The following is a 15285-nucleotide window of genomic DNA, read 5'->3' as shown; positions in this document are numbered from 1 at the left end:
GCAGACAGGGGTAAAGGAACCAAGACTGGGGGCATAGCTGGGGGAGGGGCTGGGGCCAGGAATGAAGCTCTGGCCGGGGACTGCGGCGGGGGCGCCCAGGGCAGGGAGTGAAGCTGTGACCGGGCCTCAGTGGGGGCCACGGTGGGTCATGGGGCCAGGAGGTGGAGCTGCGGCTGGGGCTGGAGCCAGGGCAGAGCTGGGGACAGAGCAGGGCTGGGTGGCACTCCCTCTTTGCCCCCAAATGTTCCTCAATGCCCCCCAGGGGGGCATACCCCACAGTCTGGGGATCACTGCTCTAAGCAGACAGGTTTCCCAAAGTTTTCCCTTATAAAGTACTGGAGTATAACAAAAAAAAACATTGCCTTTAACAATAGTGTTACTACAGTGGTTTGTAGCATTACTGTAGAACACTGGATTATTTTTGTAAGGGTCCCTGTGAAGTATCAGCAGAACTTGAAGCTAATGTTTAAATCATGCCAGCCGTTCCCTCACTGTGAGTGGTTACGTCTGGGAATTTAACGACCATAATGTTGCTTGTTGCTTAGCTGCTGTATTGTTGCCCGGACTACAGTTGGAGAACAAAAGTATCTGTTTTCACTTGGGCTCCCTGTCTCCTCATAAAAGATTAGCAGGATGTATAGAGTGTATAAATCATGTGGGCAATGCACAACCCTGGAGGACTCCAGGAGTTATTTCAAATCTGGTTTTTAAGTTAAATGAAAACAAGAATTCTGGATGAAAGCGTCAGTGTGTTGGCCTTGCTACTCACTACCCCTCAGACCTCTTCAGGGCAGCTACAGAACAAGCATGGAGCAACTAAGCCATCTGCTCCTTGAGATACTCCTTATGGCATTGAAGGCTTACTACAGATGGCACCTTTGCTACCAGTTTATCCATTTTAGTAAGTGAAACTCCTTTACCCAAAAGTTTGAAGGTGCTGAATCAGACTGGCTTCATTCATTGCTTCTTTGACTCTAGGCGGGATCCACTGATCTTAGGGGAATACGCTCCGGTCAACAATACTCCCAGCTGAAACCCGTAAGATTCCCTGCAGTGACCGGATGGCTATTTAAACAGGGATGTTAGGATTGTAAAGCCATCAAGAGAAGTGCCTGGCCTCAGCTTGGTGCGGGCCTCTTGTCCAGCCCTGGGTGCATTTGCTGCACTGCACAAGTGACTGTGAACGATAACAGCATGGCAAATGAATAAAAGGGCCAGCAACCTTACCTTGCTCATTTCTTTATGGAAGTTCTCTTCTAGGCCCGCTATACTCTGGAATGTGTTGACATAGAAACCAACACGACTGCCAAATGAAAACAGAGCAAAGATTAGTGGATACAGGTGGCTCTTCCAAGATCTGTGGACTTGGTTTCCTTTGCTAATACCCCCCCCCCACACACACACACACACACACGCATTTCACAGTTAAGCTGCGCTCTCTCTCCATCCTAACAGCAGTGTAGGTCAGGAAGTCCCCAGACAGCCCTGTGGGCTGGGGTGACTCCCACATGGCAGCAAAGCAAAACAGACACTAGTTACTGAATAAAGCAGGCCAGTGGGGCCTATAGGAGATGGTTGGTTCTAGCAGAAAGGGAGAAGACAGGCCTGTCGGGGCGCTTTTCGTGGTGGACCCACCCCAAGCCATTCTCCAGAGTGGCACTGGCCAGGGACCAACACCCCCCCGTCCTCCCTTCTGAAAAGGGATGCCATGGCAACAGTAACCACAGGGGGGAAAACAGGAGGGTTGAGCAGGGACTCGAGCAGGCTTTAGGGGCCTGGTCCCAGACACACTCGCTATGTGACTCCCAAATCTAGTGATTTGAGTCAAGCCAAGAAAAGTGCTGTCCTGCCTGCTGGGTTTTCTTCTCTGAAGGGGAGCGACCCACCGTCCCTTACATGCGGGGCGCGTCTCTCTGCTGACAGGGCAGAGACAGCTAGAGCTGAGCCCTGAGACGCAGGAGCTCAGCCAGATGGTGCTCTCCCAGCAATTTGTAATGGAGGACAATTAACTTGTAACCACCCACGTGGAGGGAAACACACCCACACCCACCCCGGCCTGCTAGGCAGTGAGGTTAGCAGGCAGCCAAGAATTACCCAATGCCCCCCAATTAGGTGTTCCGTTAGGGTGCGTGGCTCAAATCGTATGGTCATCCCTCATGCAGGGTGGGTGGGTGCAGCAGATCTGTCCTTCTCAGGGGAGAGACACGGACGGAAATGTTTCATCTCCGCTAGTGACCAGCAGAGAGCTGGTCTCACCTATCACAGCTGGGGAAGCCTTCGGAATAAGCTACACGGCTAGAAAGCTAGAGACCGACTACAGGGGGACAAGCTGGTTACTTGGGGGTCACGGGGTTAAGGGCCCTGCTGCCAATAGCCAAACTGACAGATGCCGGAAACTGGCAGGGACCAGATCCTCAACTGGTGCAAACTGGCAGGGACAGACTCTGCCTGTTGCCCGACTGCCCGCTGCGAACCCAGCACCTTGAGGGTGGGGAGGGTTTGTGCAGGAGTAGAGGGGGGCTGGGTTAGGGACGTCTCCTCACGGCAACGTGCTCTCCGGAGCTGCAGCCGCCCAGCTCTTGCTGTGAGGCGCGTTTCTCCTGAGGAGTAGGGCCCTTGCCTCTGCTTCCTCAGGAGAGAGCCCGGCGCTGTCTGGGTGGGACACCTACCAGCCAGAGAGAGGCCTTTGGGGTTGGGCGAGGAGGCGGGGGGACCCCCTGAACTCAACCCACTCCTGCCGGGCGTCTGTCTGGCATCCCCTCAGGCCAGGGTGGGGTCGGGAGCAGCACTCGCTGCAGGGGCAGAAGGGAGCGTGTGGGCACAGGATCGGAGCAGGGGAGGAAAGCAGGGGCAACTGCTGGGTGCTTTACAGTAGCAGACAAGGGAGAGAGCGCAGCCTGTGCCCTCAAAAAAGCCAGACCACAGGCAGCCCCACCCCACCCCCAGACCAAGACAGAGCCACAGCTCCAGCTGCCTCCATCTGATGGGCAGAGGGGTCCCAATCTGCATGACGGGGACCAGCAAGGGAGAGAGCTCCTCAGCAGGCACTGGTACAACCGCTGCACGGCTCGCAGCCGGCGGCTACATCACTCACACTGCGCGTGTACCCTGCTAGAAGTCAGGATCCCCAGGGGGTCCAGCAGCCCCTCAGGATTTTGCTTTCATCCCACTGACACCTGCTCTCCCCTCCTCCTGTCCTGCCTCCGCCCCCATCAGCTCCAACCCCAGGGGACTGCATTTTTAAATCAGAAATTGGGACACTTCTGAGTGGACTTTGCCTGCACTCCATCCTGACACTCCCCTCCCCAGACATCAGCTCTCCTGCCTCATTCATCCCCTGGCCTCCACCAGGATGTCTCCTAGCTCTGGTCTCCCTTCATTGCCTGCCTGTTTTCCTGTGCCCAACCTGCACTCGGGAGCCAAGCACCATCAGGTGGACAGCTGGGTCCCCGCTGTGCAGCAGGGCTGGAGGGTCTGGGACCCCCACACAAGGGAAAGGACTTGCCAGCCAGAGCCACGCCTGGGGGCTCAGTGCCGAAGGGCGTCCTGCAACAAAAACCCTTCAGCGCTGAGCCTCAAAACTGGGGTCAATTGACTCGGGCTGCGGGACTAAAAACAGCAGCGTAAACGCTCCTGGTTGGGCTGCAGCCCAGGCTGTGAAGTCCAGCGAAGGGGGAGGGTCTCACAGCCCAGGCGCCAGCCCGAGTGCGAACGTCTACACTGCTGGTTTTAGCCCCATAGCCCCAGCCCCACAGGCTCAAGTGAATTAACCCGGACTCCGAGACTCACTGCCGCAGGTTTTTCTTTGCAGTGTAGAAGAGCTCCTGAATCCCCTTCCCCACTCCCGTCCCACTACGTCGCCAGTGTAGTGCAGCTCTCCCTAGGCAGATTTTCATGACCCCTACCACCCGTTGTACCGCTTTGTACCATGAAACAAACATGCAAAATTAACCCCCCCACATGCCCTAATGCGCTATGTAATTTATGGACAACCCCTAAAAGCAACACACACTGGGTGGCTACTGCGTTCCTGGAAGATCCAAGGATGGCAGGGTCTTGGAAACAGGATAAGGGGTGGCTTCTGTGAATGCTAGGAGAGGCCCAGAGAGCTGGGATGCACCCAGAAATCCACCCTTAACCCAGGCCCCCCCCTTCACACTGATGGGGAGCCCATCACAGTAACAACCTCCCTAAGGGGCGACTGGCCCCCGGCGGCCGCCCTTGGGCGCTCACCTATTCCATAGCGAAGGCAGCTCCTCTTGCAGATCGAGGTTCATCTCCTCAAACACCTTCTGAGCTTTCACCAGCTCTTCTTCGGCCTTCACAACAGAGACGAGACAAGTCAGCACCCCCCCAGCTCCATGCAGCGCGAGGCATTTGCTGCTTCCCTGGCCAGCTGGAGAGACCAGGTGAGGGAGATCCCCCACACGACACTGGCCATGCTGAACCCCTCGGGAGGCTGCCTGGGTTAATTCTCTGCTGAGGACAAGAGGTCTGATTCTCCTCTTGCTTATCCAGCTTTTACGGTGGTGCCACTCCCCTAATTGACTGCTGAGAGGGAAGATCAGACCCCAGCAGGTGTACCTCAGCCTAGCTCCATGGACAGCAATGGTGCCGAGCCGGCTGGGCACCCCGCCCCAGCTTTGAACCCCCGTGCACAGGGAGAATCGAAGACACGGGGCTCTACACTGCCAGGGCTTAAACCAGCTGATGAGGAATCCTCGTCACGGGGGAACCCACCGCAGGTGCAAAGCTCCTACACTGGGGTCTGATCAAGATTTTAACTCCAGCGTCCAGGCCAGCAGCCTGTTCTGCCCATTGGCCCACTGTCTGGGTGAATCCCCCTATTTCCCATTGCCAGCACCAAGGAGCCCAGGACCGGGGCAAGAATCCTGGCATAACGCAGAGACATAAGCCGCTCCTTGCTCCTACTGCAAACAGCACAAGTCAGCACCAGGCATGTCCACCGCCCCACACACCCCGAGTCAGCACTGGGCACCTCCACCACCCCATTCCCCCTCCCCCCCGAGTCAGCACCAGGTCTGCCCACCCCTCTCCAATCCTCTCCCCGAGTCAGCACCAGGCGCACCCACCACCAGCTGCGTATTATCGCCTAGGCTGACAAGGCCTAGGCCTAGGGCAGCAAATCTGCAGGGGCGGCATGTGCGCTCTCGGAGGGTTGTTTCTCTTTTGGGGTTTTTTTGGTGCGCTGCGGCACTTGCGATCTCGGAAGTTTTTGCTTGGGGCGGCAAAAAACCCAGAGCCGGCCCTGGGCCTAGGGGCGGCAAAATCATCAATCCGCCACTGCCCACCACCACTCTACCCCCCCCCCTCGTGTCAGCACTGGCCACGCCCACCACCCTACACCCGCCCTGAGTCAACACCGGGCACGCCCACCTCCCCAAGGGCCCCCCCGAGGCAGCATGGGCACGTCTGCCACCCCACTCCCCGAGTCGGCATCAAGCACATCCACCACTCCACTCCACTCCCTCACTCCTCCTCCTGTCCCAGCGTCCCTCTTCCTCCCTTCAAGGCCCTGTACTGCGAATGTTCCAGTTTCAATGTTTCCACTCTCTGCCTCGCCCCTGCCTGTGTGGTGGGGGGCGAGAGAGAACAGCGAATCCCCAGGGTAACCACCCCACAGCACAGCCTAACAGGCAGGCCAGCACAAGCTGCTGTTTATATTAACAACAATAGCAGGAATGTCACAATGCCACAGGGCTCTTCAGCTTGTGTGCAAATCCAGCCCCCCCAGGGGCCCGCTCTCTCTGCCCTCCTATTGCCACAGGAACCGGAGGCTGGCTTCCTGTCCCTTCCGAGAGACATGGGGACAGACATCGCCCGGAGAAAGATCTGCTCTGCTCTGCTATGGGGTTAACAGAGGAAATCTGGCTTTAGGCAGCGTTGGGCTCTCTGTCTCAAGGATGGGCATGCACACAAACCAGATTAACGGGAGCGGGGGCAGTCAGAAAAGGATGCGTACTGGCCTGCTATGTGGCAGACCCAGGTGCTACTTCTGGTCTCCTGCTTCCCTGGCCAGGGGGAACTAGCAGAGGAGGCGGCTCAGGGTGTGTCAGTCTAGCCCCCACCCAGCTTTCAGAAGTCGCCAGCCCCCAGCAGAAGCCTGGAGTGAGGTCCTCGGTGCTCAAGGTCACAGGACAAGGGGTTCCTTCCAGAGGAGAGACAGCTGGGTACTGGAAGGAATGCCCATTTCAGCCTGTCTGTGAAATGGTGGGTCTCTAACGGAGATATGGAGCCACTCCAGGGAAGGCACAGAGCAACGGGAGTCACACTCTTTTCTTGCGCACCAGCGTTCAGCGGTTCCACCCGGTGCATGGCACAGACAAGCCCACCATTTTCTGTGGGCTTGCAAAAACGAACCCCCTCTTAAACAGAGATGCCGCTTTATGCTATGCAGGAGGGCGGAGGACAGTACCATGAAGGTCCCTTCTGGCCTTAACATCTATCAGGGCACAAATGTTTCCCATCCATTCACTCAAAACGAAAAAAGGGTGAAGTATGTGTCCCCTTTCATTTCCACACCAGGCTTGAACCGTAATCAGGAGTTAAAATCCCCAGAGACCAAGATCTCCATTAAATTCTGTTTGTTTTTCAGTAGCCCCATTGCACAATGAAGGAAATGACATGGTCCCTCCCTCGCGTTTAACCATTCTCCAGGCCGAAGGACCCAGAAAGCAAATCCTGCGCCGATCTGCGAGTATTGGGACAGCCCAAAGCACAGCCACTAAAAGCCCGCAGGCAGCGTTCACTCTAGAAACGTAAGGGAAGAGGGGTCCATGCAGCTCAGAGCTATGGCTAGGGCTCCATGGTGGATATTTCAAATCCCTTTGATGTTCCCAGGGATAGAGCTAAACTACTTTCTCCCGTGCTCTGGCCAAGCCAAGGGTATATGGTCACCGGGATCCAGCTCTACACAGGGTTTATTTTGGCTGGATGCGACAGGCCTGATTCTGTCTCCTCGCAGCTGTCCTCAGCTCCCCCTGCCATCAGTTCAGCCATTATCCCCATGTTACAGGTAGGGAAGAGCGGGGACGTCTACACTGCACACTATGGGCCAAGCTCTGACTCAGGTTTGAGCCCAAGCCCCCTTTCCGTCCACACACCTCTCTGGCTGACTCAGGTCAGTAAGCACTCGGGGCCTGGATCCTAGGACTGTGATGGGGGGTGGGTCTGAGACCAAGTCCTGCTGAGACACAGGTCCAAGCCCTGTCATCCTGCAGTATGGACGTGTTAGCACGGCTGCGAGACCCCAGTGCAGCAATTGTAAACCCAGGCTTACAATGCAGTACAGATGCCTAAGCATAGGCTTGGAAACACCAAGTCCACAAGCCCGGGTCCCACATACCCAGACTTAATGTGCAGTGGGTAGAGAGGGCAAGGCCCAGATGTTTAAAGGTACTTAGGCACCTTCCTCTCATTGAGCTCCCATTTTGATTGAGGCATGCAGGATCTGGGCCTAAGTGACTTGCCCAAGGCAACACAGGAAGCAGTGTCAGAGCAGAGAACTAAACCCAGGTCTCCGGCTAGATCCTAACCCATAGGCCATCCTTCCTCTCTGGGGAACCAGAGGGACACACCACTCAGTTAGCTGGTTACTCGCTGGCTGATGGGACAGATCACCAAGGACACTGCTGCTTAGACAGGAATCAGCGTTTCAGTGGAGCAGCAGGAATTTGCTGCTCTAAGCGGTTTCCTCTTTGCTCCAAATGGTGCAGTCACCAGAACGCTACAGTGTAACTCACTTACACCCCCTAAAAGGAAACCTCCCAAGCGTTCACAGGAAACTCCCACTGTTTTCTATCTGTTAAAGGCCTGGCTGGTTAGTTATTTGAAAGGTTAATTCTCAACTCATCTTTATATTAGAAATCAAAGGGCTTGCCTGGTCTTAGTCGCCGCACAAAAACAGAGCGGACAATTAGGGAGATTGTGACATAACACGAGACTGAAAGATGAGCAATTGGCAGGAGAAGGGATTTTTACTCAGGCTGTTTAACGTTCTGGGGTTTGATAGCTTAACACTGATTCCTTTGGTTATGGGCTGAGAAACTTCTCTCTCCAGTTGTGTAGGCCTCTAAAGAAACTTCCAGCAAATTCTCCCTTTTTCCCCTGACTCATAGAATATCAGGGTTGGAAGGGACCTCAGGAGATCATCTAGTCCAACCCCCTGCTCTAAGCAGAACCAATTCCCAGACAGATTTTTGTCCTAAATGGCCCCCTCAAGGATTGAACTCACAACCCTGGGTTTAGCAGGCCAATGTTCAAACCACTGAGCTATCCCTTCCCGCTGGTATTTCTCAGCTGAAAAACAAGCCTAAAGAAACCTTTTGGGCCTTTAGACATCATCAAGAAGCAAAAAAGTGCAATTTTTCCTCCTTTGCAGGTCACCCTTAGAGGAATTGCAATCAGCCATCTTCTCCATGAGCCGATGCTCAGTTTACGTGGCACTCCAGAATTTTATTAGCCAGCATCCTATCTGTACAATCAGAAATTGTCTGTGAAAGCTCCCAGGTATTTTGAAGTGTGACCTGTCATGGGTAAACAAGGATTCATTCACTGACCAGGAATGTGAGAGAGCATTTGAATGAAAGCAGATGAGATCACCTGGAATGTATGAATAGGTATTTGGGTTTCTCTGAGTCAGGACAATGACTTACTGTCCTCCCATTCAGAGTATTTGTTTTCCTTCCTCCCTACTGCAGTCCTGTCTGTCTGCTCCTACTGTAAGTCCCTGAGACCCAGATGCTCAAAAAGGTACTTAGGCAATGTTTTAAATGGAAGTTAGGTGCCTACAGATCTTTGAGGATCTGGGTCTGAGTATTTCCCTGAAAAACATTCACCATGGGAGATTCCACATGAAGGCCAGTTTCTCCTTCCCACTCCCCAAGCAAGGGGGATGAACAAAGAATCCAATTTCAATAACTATAGTTTCATTGACTTCACTTACTAAGCTCCTTCCCTGTAGGTTCTCAAATCTAAATAATACCTGGACAAGCCCTGCTTTCAGGCAGCCCCAAGGCCTGCAACTTGACGGTGTTCAAAGTCTAGTGTTGGATGCACATCTTGCATCCATTTCTAATTCAAATCAGACCAGACCCCTGAGGCCTTGGGAGATTTTCTCATCACTTGTTCTATAAATGAATCGTTTCAAATCTGCATTTTTGGATCTCACCCTGGGAAAGTTTTGCAACTAATTTGTACAAATGTATAAACCACTTCTGGTTTTTGCTGTGATATTTTGCTTCCAGCTTTACTGAATGGCAGAAATTCACGAGGCAGCTTAAGGTTTCTATTTTTAAACCATAAAAATCTGCTTCTCATTTAGGAAAAAAAAAAAAAGAGAAATACTAGCGGAACTGCATGGGATCTTCACCCCCTCCCCCAGTGTTCACTTTATGGGGCAAGGCTAGTGGCAGATTAATGCACAGGCCTATGGGATCCGTGCCCAGGGACCTGGCCAATTTGGGGGCTCCTGCTGGAGCACTGAGGAGCAGGGGTTGGGGCCCCATTGAAAGGGAGGTGTGGGGGAGCCCAAATGTTCTTTGTGCCCAGAGCCCCAATAAATCTTAATCCACCTCTGGGCAAAGCATAATACAGTTTTACTGGGGGAAGGGGGAATCAACGGATCAAACCTACCCCAGATGTAACTTCACTTAAGGTCACTGGTGTTAGACCAGGAAGAAATCTGGCCCCTGCGTAAGAAGGACACACTTTACAGAGGGCCTAGAGTGAACACTGCCTGGAAATTAAACGCACATTACAGGACTAGAGCCCAGAATAGCACATGCAGGGGTTAGAGCCAGGTAGGTCAGCAATCACCTGATTTCGGAGCAGATTAGTTTGAGCAACGAGATGAGCTTGTAGTTTTCCTTGGCACCACTGAGGCGCAGCTTTCTCAAGCAGCGAGACAGGCTGCGGGGGGAGCGTTTTCAAAGGAAAGAAAACAAAAACAAGAGAGAGAGAGAGAGACAGACATCTGTTTAGAAAACAAAATCACAAGAGTGAGAGCATTACAGGCTGGGCCAACCCAACACCACCAAGGCAAGAGACACAGCATCCAGGGGACAATTAGTTACGAATCCTTCACAGCATGCCAAGTGTAGCGGTAATTAACGCTCCGATCTGGAGATGGAGGGCACCAGGGCTGGGAGACTGTTTTACCAGCAGTCCAGCTGCAAAGAGCAACAGGCAAGAATGGTTAGTGACTTAGCACACAAATGCCCAGTGTTGAGTTTCCGCCGAGTGCCTTCCAGGAGGTCGGGATTAATTCAACGTCACTCTCGTCCACATGCAATTACACCTCTACCCCGATATAATGCGACCTGATATAACACGAATTCGGATATAACGCGGTAAAGCAGTGCTCCGGGGGGGTGGGGCTGCGCACTCCGGCGGACCAAAGCAAGTTTGATATAACGCGGTTTCACCTATAACGCGGTAACATTTTCTGGCTCCCGAGGACAGCATTATATCGGGGTAGAGGTGTATTTAAAGTGCACAGCACTGTATTTTAATGGAGTGTTGTCAATTCAGCAGTACGTGGCAGGGTTCCTAAGGGACGTGTACATGTGTTATAAGAAGGGAGACGGGAGAGGAAGGAGGAGTCCAAAAGAATTCATGATGCTGTTGGTGTTATTCTAATATCATGAGAAGACATCAGTCAGCTCCCAGTATTTGCTCTATACTGTAATAACAAGACTTTGCGTTTCTCCAGTGCTTTTCCATAGATCTCAAAAGCACTTTTCAAAGGCAGGTAAGTAGCATTATTCCTATTTACCAGGCAGGGAAACTGAGGCAGAGAGGGCTGAAGGGCCAGACCAAGCCCACTGCAGTGACTGGAAAAGCTCCCGTTGACTTCTAATTTCTTTGTTCAAGTGACCCAGAGACAGCATCGGGAACAGAACCCTGGGCTCTGTCCTTTGGTCCACATTGCTCATCGACCTTACCTATTAATCTGTCAACAACTGGTCATCTGTCACAGAGTGTCAGCACATGAGTAGTTTGGGCGAGACCAGTGAGTGAAGCCAAGCTAGCGGAGTCTAGCTTCCCAGACTTGAAAATACCAGAGCCAGTGGCCTCGGGTTCCAATGTTCGTATATGAATCACCGCAGCAAGTTTTAAAATTGCCAATTAACACCACCCCCCCTAAATGAAAGATTCCACCTCCCCACCCCCAGGAAAATTCCCTTCTTACTTCTGCATGTGCTTCAGTTTCTCTTTAAAGAGAAAAGCCAGTAGAAAGTTCTGTTAACTGATCCATTTGACTGGCTGACCAGCCTTGTGTGTTGAATGAGGGACATTGCATCAGGTATGGAAAAAAAGCAACAATTCTGGTTCCTAAAGTCACCTTCAATTTTGTTCCCTGGTTTTGCCCGGTTATCCATAGTGCAAGCAAATAAAGAGCTGAGTAAAGAAACTTCTCCCTCCTCTCTTCTTCCACCATCCCTAGCTCCCACACAGCTCATCCCTCCCCTAAAGTCTTGCCTAGACTAGAATTTAAGTGTGCTGTTAGCATGTTCTGGCTAACACCATGGGAAAGTCTACTGTAGACCAGGCACACTTGGATGAAATCTTGGCTCCATTGAAGTCAGTGGCAAAATTCCCCATTGACATCAATGGAGGCAGAATTTCACCTACTGCCTTTAATAGGTGCTCACAGGGGGGTGCCTAGGCCAGTATTTCAACCATCTTAGCACATGTTAAAGTCTACTCTGTCTTGTCCACACTAGATGTTTCAAAATGCGTTAGCGAGCACATGTTAACATCACACGTTAATTCCTAGTCACGTCAAGGCCCAAGTGATCTGAGAGGGCGTGGTTTCAGAGAGACTGAAGGGTATTCCACAACCCAATTGCCAATTTTGCTTTGGCTGTAGCACCTTCCAGTCTGAAAGAGCAAAGCTGTTCAGGGCACGATTTATACAGCAGGAATTAACAGAGCAGAGGCTCTGAACGGGTCACGGCCATGCCCACGCTGAAAGTACCAGGTAGTCCCTCCCAGCAAACACTGCTACAGCACTGTCGATCGGAGCATCTCCGAGCACTCTGCAAACTTACTGAATTCAGGGCCCAGCGGCCAACCACTTATTCTCATCACCATTTTACAGATGGGGAAACTGAGGCATGCAGGTATCCAGGGTCAGAGAAGGAAATAGAACCCAGATCTCCTGCCTCCCAGTTCCTAGCTGGCACCGTAAGGCCATTCTCCCTTTCTCGCTCAGGCTTCTGTGCTCACCAAAACTTAACCACATACCCCTGAAATCTGTACCAGGTACACTGCACAGAAGCTTAGCGTCAGTGCACTAAGGCCTTCAGAGCCTCCTCCTAAAGTTTATTTGGGGAGTAAAAATAAGTGCATGGGTGGGACCCTGCCAAAGAGAAAACATTCTGGCTGGATCATTGCATGACAGTTCTCTAAACAGAAAGCACCTGGGAACGATGAGTCAACATGTTAAAAATGTCCTAAATGAGCAGTTATTAAAAATAATAATAAATGAAAGCAGGGCCCGCCCTGTGCTTTACCTTGGCGATTTTGGTGTCGTCTTTCTTCTTTGCGGTTTGTAGGGATTCAAAATGGTGTCTGGCGCTGTCGTAATCCACAAGCTTCCTCCCTCGCTTAGCGATCCGAGACTGAGAGAGAGAGAGAGAGAGAGACACCAGCTATGAACAGCTAGAGCCATAAAGTTTAGCCCCTCGGCATCTGAACGCCATAATTAAACCCTTCCTCAATTACACCCCATTAAGTGAGTAAAGAATTGGCCTTTCTGGGTCTGGGCTAGCAGGAACCCCCTGTTGCTTCTGGGGTTCAGACCCCATAATAGGTGACCCCCTTCGGAAGGTCTCTGCCACCGGCAGCATTTTCCCCAGGCATCAGGGAAATGTCTCCCTGCATCACCCTTCTCCATTATCTGTGCAGCACCAACAGCGCTGGACATGAGGCAAAGACGGCCTCCACCCCAGAGCCCAATCCTGTGATTGGATCTTTTAACAAAGCGCAGCCCCATGATTCTGCTCTCCCACAAGGTCCTGACCCAAAGCTCCTCAAGATGACTGGAAGGGCTCCCCTCGGGTTTGGATCGGGCTCTCATTCAATATCCTTCTAAAACAGCTGCCACTTCTGATGGGTTTAAAAAAAAAAAAAAGAAGGATTCTAAGAGGCATCTGGAGGCTCCTTTCAAATAAAAGCAGCCTGATCTTTGAGTCAATATTGAAATAACGATCAAAAGAAAGAAAGAAAAAAAGAAACTGAGCAGAGATAGGCCCAGTTGTTTGAATCAGAACTACCCTAAACTTCCAGAGCCACAGTGCTGGTTCATGCCCCTTTCTGCTCATTGCATGCTTTAGAACAGTGGCTTTCAAACCATGGGTCGCTACCCAGAACTGGGTCGTGGCAGCTGTGGTCAACACCACCGACCAGGCCATTAAAAGTCCTGTCAGTGGTGCTGGACAGCTAAGGCAGGCTAGTGCCTACCTGTTCCAACACCACGCTGCACCCTGGAAGCAGCCAGCAGCAGGTTCGGCTCCTAGGCAGGGCAGCCACGAGCACTGGCTCTGCACTCCCATTGGCCAGTTCCTGGCCAATGGGAGCTGGGGCGGGGCGATGCCTGTGGGCGAGAGCCACGTGGAGCCGCTTGCGCCCCTCCGCCTAGGAGCAGGACCTGCTGCTGGCTGCTTCCGGTGTGCAGGGGGTTGTTTTAATTTCTCACTGTTTGGAGCATCATTTGGGGATAGGGTTGCCAAGGGACGTATTCCTGGAGGTTTCATCCCATGACATCTTTCATTAAAGATTACTCTTTAATTCCTGGAGACTCCAGGACAATCCTGGAGAGATGTCAACCCTACTTGGGGATTGAGAAAGAGGAAGAAAAAAAAAACCACATCAGTAATGCTGCAATATTCGTAGCCTGAGATTTTGAAAGGAGAGTTTGGTGCTCAAATTCAGGGGAATTTGGGTGCCTGACTCCTTAAGGTTTTAGGCTGGGATTCCAAAAGGAACCTAAACAGAGTTCCAGAGAAGCTAGACATGGAAAAGATTTAGCCCTGGTCTACACTACCCAGTTAGGTTGACCTAAGGCAGCTTTCGTCCACCTAATTATGTCAGTGTCTACTACAGTCTTGCTCCCGCTGATGTAAGTGCCCTGCTACACCAACATAATAACGCCACTTCTCTGAGAGGTGTGGGGCTGATGTTGTAATTAGGGGCAGGCGACACACAGTCGGTGTAGACACTGCCTTACTTACATCAGCTATTGGCAGGTAGAGAACAAGAAAGCTGGAGACAAGAAAGCCAGGCAACTAGAGAACTTCCGACAGTGGCCAATGGCAGGTGCCCCAGAGTGAATGAACATAACAGGTAATCATCGAGTGATCCATCCCCTGTCGCCCATTCCCAGCTTCTGGCAAACAGAGGCCAGGGACACCATCCCTGCCCATCCTGGCTAATAGCCATTGATGGACCTATCCTCCATGAACTTTTTTTTTTTTTAAACCCTGTTATAGTCTTGGCCCTCACAACATCCTCTGGCAAAGAGTTCCACAGGTTGACTGAGTGTTGTGTGAAGAAATATTTCCTTTTGTTTGTTTTAAACCTGCTGCCTATTCATTTCATTTGGTGGCCCCTAGTTCGTGTGTTATGAGAAGGAGTAAATAACACTTCCTTATTTACTTTCCCCACACCTGTCATGATTTTATAGACCCCATCATATCCCCCCCTTAGTCATCTCTTTTCCAAGCTGAAGAGCCCATCAGTCCCCCCACTTCCCTGGAGAGCTGGCCTGCTGGACTGCACTCTCAGCTGAGAGCCAGGGCGGCTTCTCTCCCACCCCCTCAGCGGGAAATAGGTAGGCGGTTTCTCTGGGCTCCCGGCAGGGAATGGGGGTGGAGCCCACCAGGAGCCGAGAGCCTGTGGGGCAGACCGGGCTCTCAGCTCCCCACAGTGCCCCTCTTAGATCGGTGGAAGCACTTCTGTGGAGGACACACACCACCAACACCAGGAGGGTAGTGTGGGCATGACTACAGCGGTGGTAAGTCGACCTATATAGGTCGACTTACGTTTCTAAGGCTAGGTCTACACTGGGGGTGGAGGGGGAGATCGATTTAAGATACGCAAATTCAGCTACGCGAATAGAGTAGCTGAATTCAACATATCCTTTTCGACTTACCCTGCTGTGAGGACGGTGGCAAATCGACCGTCGCGGCTCCCCCGTCGACGGCGCTTACTCCTCCTGACGAGGTGGGAGTCAGCGCGTCGATTCGGGGATCGATTTAT

The 15285-nt window shown here is 52.2% G+C and overlaps 1 protein-coding gene across 46 annotated transcripts in view; it reads right to left on the bottom strand.

The window, feature by feature from the left end:
• BIN1 (bridging integrator 1) overlaps nt 1–15285 on the bottom strand; it is a 147236-nt gene that overhangs the window by 45811 nt on the left and 86140 nt on the right. For 27 of the 46 annotated variants that reach the window (XM_065561436.1, XM_005279748.5, XM_065561439.1 and 24 more), the window contains 4 exons: nt 12540–12647; nt 9838–9930; nt 4234–4319; nt 1228–1303 (listed from right to left, as the gene is read on the bottom strand). In XM_065561436.1, the coding sequence (XP_065417508.1) occupies nt 1228–1303; nt 4234–4319; nt 9838–9930; nt 12540–12647 (363 nt within the window). The remainder of the gene's footprint in view (nt 1–1227; nt 1304–4233; nt 4320–9837; nt 9931–12539; nt 12648–15285) is intronic. The other 19 variants (XM_065561453.1, XM_065561450.1, XM_065561433.1 and 16 more) reach the window with 1 other exon arrangement.

This window comes from Chrysemys picta, chromosome 11 (assembly GCF_011386835.1).
Source record: "Chrysemys picta bellii isolate R12L10 chromosome 11, ASM1138683v2, whole genome shotgun sequence".
Lineage (NCBI taxonomy): Eukaryota > Metazoa > Chordata > Testudines > Emydidae > Chrysemys > Chrysemys picta.
Note: the sequence above shows the minus strand (reverse complement) of the source record. Positions and strands in the feature narration are given on the sequence as shown.